Here is a 13210-nt window from a genome sequence, read left to right as displayed (position 1 = left end):
GTGATTGCTTTTTGCGGAATAATCACCGAACCAATATTACCACATAGGAAGAGTATGCTCGATTTTTAATATGTGTCTATTTTGAGCTGATGTAGCTCTGCACAAAGGATCCAACGCATGCGACTCTATGTAATATCATTTATTTGAAAGTGGCTCGTATACTGTTTGCATAATTTCGTTTGATTAAAGTAATGAAATTTTTAATTAATGGAAAATTATAAGAAAAGTTTTTACTAGAGCTTAATTTTAAATTAGGTTTTTTAAGTAGGGGAGAATTTATATAAGATCGTGTATTCAATACTGGATAGCCAATAGGATAATACTGGCAAAATGAACAACGCCCAAAAAAAAAAATCCAACGTGGCGACCACTAGTGCATTGCTATCAATTTCAAAGTAGTGTCAAGTGTAGATTTTACAGTCTAAGTGTATTTTTAGTTGTAATATATTCCAACTAGCGTTTTAATAAAATTCAAATAGTAAATTATTTCTCTACAAGCACAAATACACTTTCAGCAATGTGCGCCTGTTGTAATATAACAGTTGAGCTTTGACAGCTCTGATGTTTTTACGAATGCTTTAGAATTCAATAATGCGTTAATATTCGCTAGGTATTACGAATAAAGGTAATGAGTATCGTATTAATCGTACAGTAATGTATAAAAAATAAAAATGTAACTTTCCAACTCAATTTACCAGTCGAGTAACGTTTTCAAGCAAACCTAACCTCTCCATTTAACCTGGTACTAACTTATAATCGAACTGTATTTTCAGTCGTAATAGATTTTGACCAGTTGGATTGTAATTCGCCTTGCGTGGGTTAGACGGAATATATTCCAACTAGTCAAAATATATTACAACTGAAAGTACACTTCAACTATGACGGTAGTTGGCACCGGGTTAGATGGAATACATTCTAACTCGATGCGGTGCAAACGATCGACAAGCGCCAGACAGACTGAACACGTGTACCTTATGCGTGCGCACTGCTCGCACTTACACTAAGCGAAATCTACCCGAAGTCCCGACATACCTACCCTGTATACGTTCAGTGCTTCTGATACTTTAGTTCCGAATTTTGCCTTATTAAACTCGCCAGAAAGATCCAACTCAATTTTAATAATTACCATTTACTTACTCGTCATCTGATGTGCAATCTATCATTCGTGAAGTCGAGAATTGCGTCTAAAGCAGCCATCCAGTTAATCTGTGGTTCAGTCTATCTAGCGCTTGTCGATCGTTTACACCAAACCCATTCTAACTAATCAAAATATATTACAACTGGAAGATAAATTTCAACTGTTGGTACAAAAGCACCATCATAGCAATAGTGTTAAAATCCAACCAGGCTGTGACTTCTCCCCTATTTGAATGCTATTTAATTGTTTTATTCCTTTTTCTTTCAAATCATCACCAGCTTGAGGATTGAGACTATCTTTCTTGTATTTTTTGAACCGATTTGAAAGTTACATTTATCAAAACTTTACTCATGTGCAGAATGTTAATGCAGTGTGAGTGGTGCAATATAGCAACTGTCAAATGATTGCATTCGGATTACCCCGACTTACAGTTCGTTTCACAGCAGTGCAAACCATCATCGGCCAGACTTTATTAAACTTTCCCGCCGGATTGACGTCTTCTATACCAACTGAGCAGCGAATGATCCGTCGTTCATTTGGCCTGCTCAGACATTGACTGTGAGATGTGGTTATTTCCTACTGGCCTATTTTTAGTCCGACACCTTATATATGTATTTCTGGTGGTTCTCTCCTCTCGCACTCCACTTGATAACTGCTCAAACTCGGAACTGCATCGCCACACTTTTTATGTGTATATATACTTTGTTGTTTCACGTTTAGTTTCGTGTGTTTCAGCGAATCACGACCAAAGAAAAAAAAAACGAACCAATTCATGTATACCGTTCGCGTATACATGATATAGAAATTGTGCTACAGTTGCCGATTTCACAACAAAACGAAGAAACACTCCCTTCAATCGACCCATTGTCAAGGTAAAACATTTTTTTTTTAATATTTACTTGCTTATATCATTTTCAACTTATCATTAGTAGCATTTATGAATAGTATGCGTACTCTACCAAAGCTCAGGATGAGCACTTTTATGTCATAAATATAATATTTGATTAAAATGAAAAACGTTCCTCAATTAATGCGAGTATATTCTGTGACTGCGACATAAATAAAATCCATGGTTTTGATGATGTGTACATAATTAGGAGAAGAGACGTATTCCACTACATAGATGTTCACTGTGTGAAAAATAATAATCAAATTGGGTGTTTTATTGAAGTTTATATCACTTGTCTGCCTACTGTTCGTTAACTCGAGTCCTTGCGCAGATGCTGTTGGACATTTATAAAAATATTCCAAGGTTAAATTATTCATAGAAAATAATAAAAATACTGTTGACCCCTAAATACGTTCCTGTTAATGTTTTCAATCCCGGAATTCCAAGGCAATTATCTAATTCAGATCATTTTTAAACTTTTTGGATTGATGGTTTATTTTAATTTTCAAAATTTCAATGATAACAAATCAAATTTCCGTTGTTTTCAACTTCAACCCTTTTAATCCCAAACTATTTTGCGAGGTACTTGCGAAGAATCCCAAGGCATATTTTCTTAAAAAGGGGTAGCCTTTATTTTATTTTTTATCTCTGCTAATATTCAATTCTCGATATTATTTTTTTTGTGATATCATCTCCATGATGTATAGTGTAATTATATTATGTAAGTAATATTTATATAAAGGTTGTAAAGCAAATAAATGAATACAAAAATTTAGTTATCAAAATAGTAATTTTTGAGTTTGAATGTTGAATGAAGTTTGAAGTAATACTGAATATTATTTGTAAATACGAAGTACAAAGAAGGTCAATAATTCTAAAAATTAGCTTTGTTTATAAAAAAGCCGTTAAAAAGTTTATTACAGCCGCTGGGAAATGCTTTTTCGGACAAATTGAAAAGCATTTCGCAGCAAATTGAAATGCTTTTCAATTTTAAATGAAATTTGAAAAACATTATCTGGTTATCTCGAAATATGCAGTAAAGACATACCTTTAATTTGATTTTTGATTTTCAAATGCATTTTATTATTACGAAATTATGCTCACAATACATCTTATATCTATTTTAATCGGTCTCCGTGACGAGCCAGAATGTTAAATTACAAAAAACACAAATATCGGAAGGCAAATATCGAAAATCGGAAGATCTTAAGTCGAAATATCAACAAAAAAAAGGGTACATGGTAAACGGTACATACTCACCTAATTTGCGCGAGCAGGATACAACAGGAACAAGAGGAACAGGCTTTTCCTCCCGTATTAACGTGCGCGCGCAGAATACGGGAGGAGAAGCCTGTTCCTCTTGTTCATGTCGTACCCTGCTCGCGCAAATTAAGTGAGTATGTACCGTTTACCATGTACCCTTTTTTTTTATCTTTCGACTTAAGATCTTTCGATTTTCGATCTTTGCCTTCCGATATTTGTGTTTTCTGTAATTTAACATTCTGGCTCGTCACGTAGACCCAAATAAAATATATGTCCGTCAAATGTATTCGAAATCAAGATATCAGTGGGACCGATAAAACAGGCCCGTGGGATTAATAGGATTAACATAAAATATTAATACTAGAACGAAATTGGTAAAATTAGCATGTTCCTTGTTGACATTCAAATAATTATATGTAATATATGTGTGAGTGATCACTATTTAGTCTTGGTCGCACCTTTTACGAAGGTCCACCCCCACTCCAAAGAAAATATGCGCATGCCGGGATCGTGTATTAACTGTTGCTTTTGCGCACCTTTTCCGAGGAGTGGGGGTGGGCCTTCGTAAATTGAACGATCTCGCCATGCACTTTGAGACAATCGTGGCATCAAATTATCCATCTTAGGGGTATATACATAATCTGAAGCCCTCATCGAATGTAATCTGAACAACCATTTGGTCGCAGAACGAAGCGGTTGTCCAACTAGAAGTAAAGATTTTTTGATATTGAACTATCGCGTGCTAATCGACCGTTCGTACCAGTCGTAATCCAATAATAGAATCATGCGAAAAAAATTGATTACAATTCCTAATAAATTCAACTTTTCGTACTTTGCATTGTAATTACATACATACATACGATGTAGGTACTCGTTTTAGTCACGTTCAATTGATGCGAACACGTGGGACGCGGTTCCGTGTAAAAATTAGCCATTTATTAACCGTTTTAGTGCCGCACCATGTGAATAATAAAATTTTGATAAATTAACTGATTTTATTAATCTCACGTAATCACAGAGCTCGGTCCAATCAATAAAACAGTTCGGGGCGTTTCTTCTAAAATTATATTGGCCGTTGTTATGGCGTGTGTATTAACGTAAATACGTTGACGTTTGTTGGACGAGTGCCACGTTTGTGCATCGCTGACTTTTCCGAGTTCGTTTTCATCTTTTCGCTGCACTCACTCGCTCAGTGCAACTTTTCCCATTTCCCTGCAGGCTGTTTTTCACGCTGACGCTCACAGCCCATCTCAATGGTCATATAAAATGAACGATGTTGTAAGCATTCACATAAAGCAGATGAAAAATCAACATATAAGAATCTACATCATATACCTATATATAATACCGCTATTCTATCTGTGTGTCTGTCTGTCTGAAATAACGCTCGCCGTACTATAATAGTCGTTTCGATTCGACATACATATGTATGTGTCACAGCTAAAACGTATACAAAGATATAATTCAGCCAACAGCATAGCTCGGTTGTTAAGAGGGCTGGACAGCAGTGCCTTGTCCATAACAACGTACTATACTTCTCCCTTCCTCAATTATGGCACTAGAGAAATTATTTTTTAATATGCTATGGATATCCACCATTGGGGTGCATCTATCGTTTTATTTTTTTTGATTAATTATTTTTTATAGGAGCTAGAAGCCGCCAAACTTCTATAAAATCGCCTCTTTTTTACACCCACGAAACGAGTCCAGCGTGCTTATTTAACGGTCGATTTAAAAAAAAATACGCCGATAGATGCACAGAAAGTATCTTTCTCATACCGATGATGAAATTTTTTTAAAAATTGGTCCAGTTTTGGAGGAGAAAATAGGAGAATACGAAACCTCGATTTTGTCAATTTAAAATACGTTTTATCTGGTCGAAGTGCAACTGTCGCATTCACTCAATATATGTATTGATATATATTGTCGCATTCACTCAATATATATATATCGAAGAAAGGAACGGTAACAAAATTAAGGTTCAGGTGTACAGCCCTCTTAAGTTTCTGCTTAGCGTCGTGAGGTGCCGGGTTCGATCCTAGGGTCGGACAAAAAAAAATGGTAAAAACTACCTACCTACATATAAACAATATAAAACACCAATAGAAAAATTTATTAAATACATTTTCAATAGATGGCGGAAAACGCCCAGAGATTTATAAGCCTAGAGGAAACATTGGTAGCAAACAGTATATATATAGAAGTTTTTTGTTGATATGTTATTATTAGTGAGCGGACCCAAAGCGCGCCGTGCTTTGTTAACGGTTCACCGAACCTTTTTTTTGCACTCTAGCTTTGTAAATAGAGAAAAACCGCCCCGATTCCTGGAAAAAGGACGCTCCTTATCCTATCTCTAGTTATTATGACTATTTCCATCGCTTGAACTTTGTTTTTTTTATGAATTGTATGTATAGCCATGCATTACAGGCAACCCCAATGTGCCTTCCTGGACAATTACAAATATTGAAGCATTTTTTATTTATTACGAGACACTGAAAAACTCGCAAATCAATGAGACATCTATCAAATCGTACACAAACTTATTTATTGCACATTAATCAAACACAAATTATTGGTGACATATTGTATATATAGGAAGGATTTTGGCCAATTTTTACCGGGAACCGTTTCAACAATGAAATTAGAGAAAATTGGCAAACTCTGATAGGAAACGATCAACCAGGAGTCACAAATCCAGGTCTAACCAGCAGCATACTCTGAAAAATTCATTTTCACTCGAGGCCCAGCCCTGGGATCGAACTCGGCAACTCACAACGCTAAGCAGAAGCTTAACAACCAAGCTATGCTGCTGGCTGACATACATACAATTCATAAAAGTTTTTTTATGAATTGTATGGCTATACATACATTTCTTTTCATTTTCTTTATTTAATAACTCAATATACCAACACTAATGCGATGATATGTCATCGGGTACAACACCAGTAAAATAAGATAAAACTCCAGATTGTTTTAATCAGTGGCGGCTCGTCTTTAAGGGCAACCGAGTCACTGCCCCACACAAAGTTCTCCTAACCAAAAAAAGGAAATAAACTTCGTCTTTTGTTGGTGTCTCGTTAAGAGTTAACAAGTGTTTGCTTATACCGCTCACCGCGAGCAGAAGCGGTTCGTAATTCAGTTCAGGTCAGTCGCTTATCTGCCGTGATCCCGTGGTCGCCAACTTCAGTTTTCCTGCTACTTTGCCACTTACGTGTAACAGAATTACCGTGTAGAGTGTCAGAAAAAAGATCCGTATTACGGTATATAGAAGGTCGATTTTAGTTGGCTTCGTAAAAGTCTCTTTGGGGCAGAACTGTTTCAACAATCACGATCAAAAAATGACAATTTTATCATTAAATAATTTATATTAGTAATATTTTTGCTTTTTCAGAACACAAAGTCGATAATTTGTTAAAAAAAAATCATTTTCATTGCATAAAATGTTACTAAAAACATATTAAGTTTATTTTTATGGAAAAAAATACACATTTAATGAGGGGGGAACTTTATAGCCTCCTTGTGCTCCATCTGTTTTTAAAGACACCAGCCGCCCCTGGTTTAAAGAATAGATCAATTTTAAAGCTAAAATGTTCTGTAAATATTCGCATGTCTATTAGAATGTGTTTAGATGGATGATGTCACTGAATATTCGGTCAATATTTGCCACTTTTCATTGTCTGCTAGTTGAATTTGGTTCCGTGAATCGTTAAATATTGACCGTCTTCTTTTTGGTGCGATACTGTGTTGTGCAAGTATAAACATGTGTATGTTTCTGGTTTGGTTCTAAAAAGGTATATTGAGCCATATGTCAAATGTCTCTTCGTGTTTTCAAATGTCAATGTCTTGAAAAAAAGTATCTTTTAAATGGTAAATGTAGCTAAATCGCTCGAGACATTCAAGGCTGTCGCGATGACTATTGGGTAGGTCTGCACATATAGATGTCATATTGAAAAATAAATAGTAATTTGGATCTATCGGTGATAGTATTATGACTTTTGATGAACATACATATATAGATGGTACATTTTTTGATTGAAGTGACCATATGATCGCCAATCAGCTGATGGAATGAGTATTCGTTGTGAACATTCTAATAGTAGAATCTATTTTTTTTTAAAGATTCTTGAAGGGGTTGTCTCAATGAAGTTTGAGAAGCGTAATGTTTGTGCTTGCAATCCTATGCGCCAGTAGCATTCGGGTATAAAAAATGTTGGCTCGTTGGCGATGACAAATATTACATAAATATTGGCGGTTCGTCATCAAGTTGCACACCGCTCTCTGAGTGCTATTTTTTTTTAATACTGTTTTGCAGAAGTGTTATCTGAATCATTTTCAGCGTGACGTCACTGCCTTATCTCATGACTGAAACTTCAGCCGCAAAAAATGCACCGGAAAATTCCCATGTGTGAAACTGTTTTCACACAATATGCATCACATTATACGCGCTACTTCTTTGTTAATAAGAATATTATTTGGAAACATATGAATTTAGTTAAAAATCACCAATTTATTCAGTAGTTATTCAAATTAAAATATATCATATTCAAATACTTGCCAAATCACGACTCCTTCGCCGATTTACTGAACGTCCCGGAAGGTCTTATCCGGGATTTCTAATTGTCCCGGGATTTTTGAGAATCACCTACCATTATATTTAAAGAGTCACCAATGGCAGATCTTTGCCAGAATTGTAAGAGTTATTGTATGGAAATTACTAGAAAAAACTTTGATTTTTTTTCTGTTAAGTTCATTATCAAAAAATTCTCTACTATTGATAATATATGTACAATTTAAGCTAAGATTATAAACTAAACCATTTATTTAAAACAAATTAACCAGCTACGCATCATGTGAAATAAAATAATATAAATATAATATGTATATACATATATAACAAGTTTTATTGGTGACGTAATTTGTGATGTAAATTTATTCAGGGGGGGACTTTGGTGTATCATCACTAAAGGGCGGATAGAGAGCGTGCTTTTTCCAGGAAACACGGCGTTTTGGGTCTATTCACAAAGCTAGAGTGCAATAAAAAAAGGTTCGGCGAACCTTTAACAAAGGTTCATCATAAAAATGAACAATGCACAACGAACAATAAACAAAGAACGGCACGCTTCCGGTCCTACCTCTAATCATCACTAAAGAGCGGACCAACTTTGCGCCGTTCTTTGTTCATTGTTCGCCGTGCTTTGTTAATTTTTATGATGAACCTTTTTTTGTGCTCTCTAACTTTGTATGGACCCACAAACGCCTTGTTTCCTGGAAAAGGCACGCTTCCGGTCCGGTCCATGAACAGGCCCGAAAATACTCTACTATAATACTTTACTATGAATTTTTAAAAAAAAATTAAATTTGATCTGTGAATATTTAAAAAAATGGCACTATTTATAAGGGGGGGGGGGGTGCTCCCAAAATCGAATTGCACCTAGGGCACCTAATCAAGTTGAGCGGCCACTGGGGGGAGGGTTTATACTAATCCTCTTCATCAACACGGACATGTTTTTGTGTTGTCGGAAAACGTGCTATATATAGGGACTAAAATATTCGTAGTGACACGGTAATAATTAAAGGTATTTCTACCAAACGTTTTGAATGTGAAAGTGTGTTGTAGGAAAACTTGTCATATTTTATTTTTTACCATGGTCAGGTCGCCTAAATAAACCCTTACGACCAAACTTTTACAAATGTTTGTACTAAATGTGTTTATAAATTTGAATTTTTAAAACAGTTCCAACAATCAAATCTGGTTAGATTTTGAGTCACAAATATCCAAATCTAACCAGCAGCACTGAAGAAATACTTCAAATTATATTTTTTTTTCAATCGAAGTCTAACCAGGGCTAGGGGCGTTACTAGAAAAATTAAGCCCACATGCAAATGTTAGCAAAAGGCACCCCCTAAGGAGTTTTTTTTATTAAAATTAAATGGATAATTAAGTCACATAATTTAAATGTTCTTTTTCCTTGCCTTCAAAAGTCGCAAATTTTGCAATTACATATTTTTCCAAAGACATTTTAGAAGCTTCTTCGTGTTCAATTGATAATATTGCTAATTCGATAATATTGATGTAGAGTTTACTCTATACGCTTTTTGAAACTTTGCAGTCGTATTCTTTTAGAGATTTTTAAGCATTCTACTATACTACGTTTTCATCCATTTTATTTAATGTGCATCTAAACATTTTGATTAACTCGTTCCAATTTCAATAATATTTGACAAACTTATTTCTATCTCATTTCTCAAGTAGAAAAATCGAAACCCTTGAAAATGATCCTACTTAAGCTCTGACCGCACTATGCGTCAAACGAACGATCCGACACTTAACAACGGTGTGCAACAAAATTAGGTAAATCGCACTTGAACGAAAGCGATGCGACACTACACCGTAAATTATGTCAATCATTCGTTCGGTACCTAGAAGCAAAATGGATGAAACGGACGCTATTATAGTATCTTTGGTATGCGAGGAAAAAGAACAATTGAGAAATATCAAAAGATTATGGCTACATGCTATTTCAAAGTCACGATATGAAGAAGGAGAATAATTGTCGCAAGGCAACTCCCACTCAACGACACTTCCGTCACATCGCGAACGACACCTTGCGTCAAAGTAGGTTGAAAAGTCAACTTTGACGCAAGGTGTCGTTCTACGTCATGCGACTGTCGCGCAGTGCGTTATGTCTCATACGATTTCATACAAACAATATTTGGTTGCGTTGTTACGAGGACGAGACGTTTTGATTTTTGTGAGAAACACAATTTGTCACGCAGATAGCATTGAGTCGTGTGAAAAATGCAACTAAAACAATAAAGATTATGGAAGTCTCATAAATAACATTAAAGGAAAATATCAATTAAGCGTGCGTTCAAAGAATCAAGATAACAAGCGGGAATAAAGAGTAATATAAGTACATACATAGGTTGTAAGATATTCACAACATAACAGCGTACTGTTGTGAAGTGTCGAATCGTTCGGTTGTCGCATAGTGCGGTCAGACCTTTAACGTACTTCAGAACATGGTCAGGCGCGTAACTACTATGCCGCAAGGGCATGCGGTACATGCGGGGCTTTAAGGTTTTTTAAATAAAAGTTCTGAAAGTCAAATTACAACTTAGTTAAAAAGTGATATTAATGCAACAGTTTTCGGATTTGTTAATTTCAAAATATAATTATATGGAAAGTGAATTCGTTGAAGTGTACACGGCCTTTTTGCTATTTTATACATTGTCGATTACTGTCGCTAGTGTTGAACGAACTTTTAGTAAATAAAAATTAATAAAAGACTGTTAAAGAAATTCAATGAGCCAACTTAGACTCAGTGAATTAGCAATATTATCAATTGAACATGAAGAAGCTGTAATTGCAGAATTTGCGACTTTGAAGGCGAGGAAAAAGAACATTTAAATTATCGAGTGAGCCAATTATCAAATCAATAAAAAAAAAACTACTAAATGGGGGTCTTTTGTTAACATTGGCATGTGGGCCCAATTTTTATATTATATGTAGTTACGCCATTGAACATGGTAGATAGTAAATTATAAAATAAAAGCCAAACATTGGTACAATTGATAACTTTTCTATATGTAATAAAATATATGTACATATGTATGCATATTGAAGTGTAGTAATAGTAGTTAATACACGAGCCACATCCTGATTTTCCATGTCTGATTGCAGGTCTTTGTGGAGTGCACGCTGTGGTGTCTGAAGTGGGACACGCGACCATTAGCGCTCATCCACTCCTGAACAACGAGCGCTAATTGCTAACACCACAACGACACCAAGTTCACCATAAAATTAAAAAAGCGACCATAGTGTATACTATACAGTCAATTAACACAATACTAGTCAATTAAATTATCTAGTGCCTTGTATTTTTGCACACATTCCCGTGACGTTTCCCAAAAAAGTGCCAAAAAATATATACGATAGTTTTTTATATATATATTTATATATTGTTCGACGGATTTTCGATGACACGATGAAGTCACGGAATCCGATGCGGTGAAGAGATATGTGAAAAGTGTTTTGCTGTTTTTTTATTTATTTTATATTGTGCTGTATGCGTTGTTGATCTCACTTGTGAAGTGTTCGTGCGTGACGGACACCAGCGAAATCTGGTGAAGATGAACGTGGAACAGTCGCAGCAGCAGCAGCAGCAGCACACCGGCGAGCTGCAGAGAAGCTTCAGGGTGCAGGACTTCGCCACTCCTGGTATCATCACCAGGGAGAGGAGCTTCGTCAGGCCCCAATCGCATCACCACTTTCATGTGAGTTTCTTACATCATAAGTTTAATTTAATTTTCTGATTTCATACATTAGTGATTAGTTGTGACTTATTAGTAAATGACTTTCTTCGTTTGAAACCATGTAGATAATTGTCTTCAATTTTGTTGAGCTTTGAGTTATATTAGTACCGCTTGGTACCTCGATAAAAGAGTCAAAAAAAATAGCCCAAAAAACACTACCAACCAAAGTAATTTGCATATATAATAAACCCAAAATATGATTCTTCAGTCTGCAACTTTTTTTTTAGTGGATCCGTTGAAATCAAATAATACTTACATATGTATGTGTGTTACCAAAAAAAAGGACAGTCAGCGATAATAAATATATAATATTACTAGCTGAACCCGGCATGCGTAACGCATGCAATAACGCATGCAATTCCCGTTCCCGTTCCCATTTGTTGGAAAAACGCAGGTACCTTGGTCGCGACGCGAAAGCATTTGAAATTATAGTGTTGCAATGACACCAGTGGCGGCTCGTCTATATGGGGCTGGGGGCTGCAGCCCTCCCAGTATAGTACAAATGTATGCTATTTTTGCCGTCCATATGGACAGCAGACATCCTAGTATAGTAGATATTCATGCTATTTTTGTCTGCATTTGATCACCGAGCTACTTAACAAACCGATTAATCTCTACAGCACCTCCCCCCCCTTCTATGAATTCTCACGAGCCGCCACCCGTTTCCGTTTTTTTTTCACAGTAATCTTCCCGGACATGCATACAACAAATCCTGAAAGTTCCATCGTAATCGGTTCGGTGATTTAGGAGCCTATTCGAGGCACACACAGACATTCATTTTTATATATGTATATATGTATATATATATATATATATATATATATATATATATATATATATATATATATATATATATATATATATATATATATATATACTCGTAGATATACTCGTAGATATAGATTACGAAATGCAATATACAAAAGTTTTTATTTGTCACATACTATTCAGTGGCGTCACAAGGGGTGGTGTCATCTGGTGTGTGGTGGTCTCACCTAAAAAAATTTATTTTTTATTTTTATTAATCATATATATGTATAATATCGCTATTCTTTGTGTCTGTGTAATATAACGCTCGCCGTACTACATATATAATAGTCGTTTCAATTCGATATATGTACGTCACAGTTAAAACACTAGCAAAAACACGTGCGAATATGATACGAACATAATAACAGATCGGCAAAAAACTTCTATATATACTGTTTGCTATCAATGTTTCCTCTAGGAAAAATAGTCTGTGAGTATTTAGAGCCATCTATTTTAAATTTATTTAATTAATTCATTTTTCTGTTGGTGTTTTATATTGTTTATATGTAGGTAGGTAGATAGTTTTTACCATTTTTTTTTCATATTAAACAATTAAATATAAATATATTTAAAAGGTATTTGAAAAAAATTCGACCATGTGCGGATCGAACATAGGACTGACACTTTTTTTTTAATAACTTAATATGCCAACACTCATGCGATGATATTTCATCGGGTACAACACTAGCTATTTATATTCGTTAATTGTTATGACTAGTCACCGGAGCCTGAGGGGGCCGTGTATTGTTCAAAGGTTGTAAATGCATTGTTAAAAGTTTGCCGAACAATGGATA

General features: G+C 35.3%; 1 protein-coding gene across 5 annotated transcripts in view; it reads left to right on the top strand.

The window, feature by feature from the left end:
• Positions 1–13210, top strand: part of LOC143919944 (uncharacterized) — a 29571-nt gene that overhangs the window by 1716 nt on the left and 14645 nt on the right. For all 5 annotated transcript variants that reach the window (XR_013261286.1, XM_077442547.1, XM_077442546.1 and 2 more), the window contains exons 2-3: positions 1874–2010; positions 10975–11567. Coding sequence is in view for 4 of the 5 variants with exons in the window: in XM_077442547.1 (XP_077298673.1) it covers positions 11424–11567 (144 nt within the window). In the remaining variant the exon portion in view is untranslated. The remainder of the gene's footprint in view (positions 1–1873; positions 2011–10974; positions 11568–13210) is intronic.

This window comes from Arctopsyche grandis, chromosome 12 (assembly GCF_051622035.1).
Source record: "Arctopsyche grandis isolate Sample6627 chromosome 12, ASM5162203v2, whole genome shotgun sequence".
NCBI lineage: Eukaryota > Metazoa > Arthropoda > Insecta > Trichoptera > Hydropsychidae > Arctopsyche > Arctopsyche grandis.
This window is presented reverse-complemented; position numbering and strand designations above follow the sequence as displayed.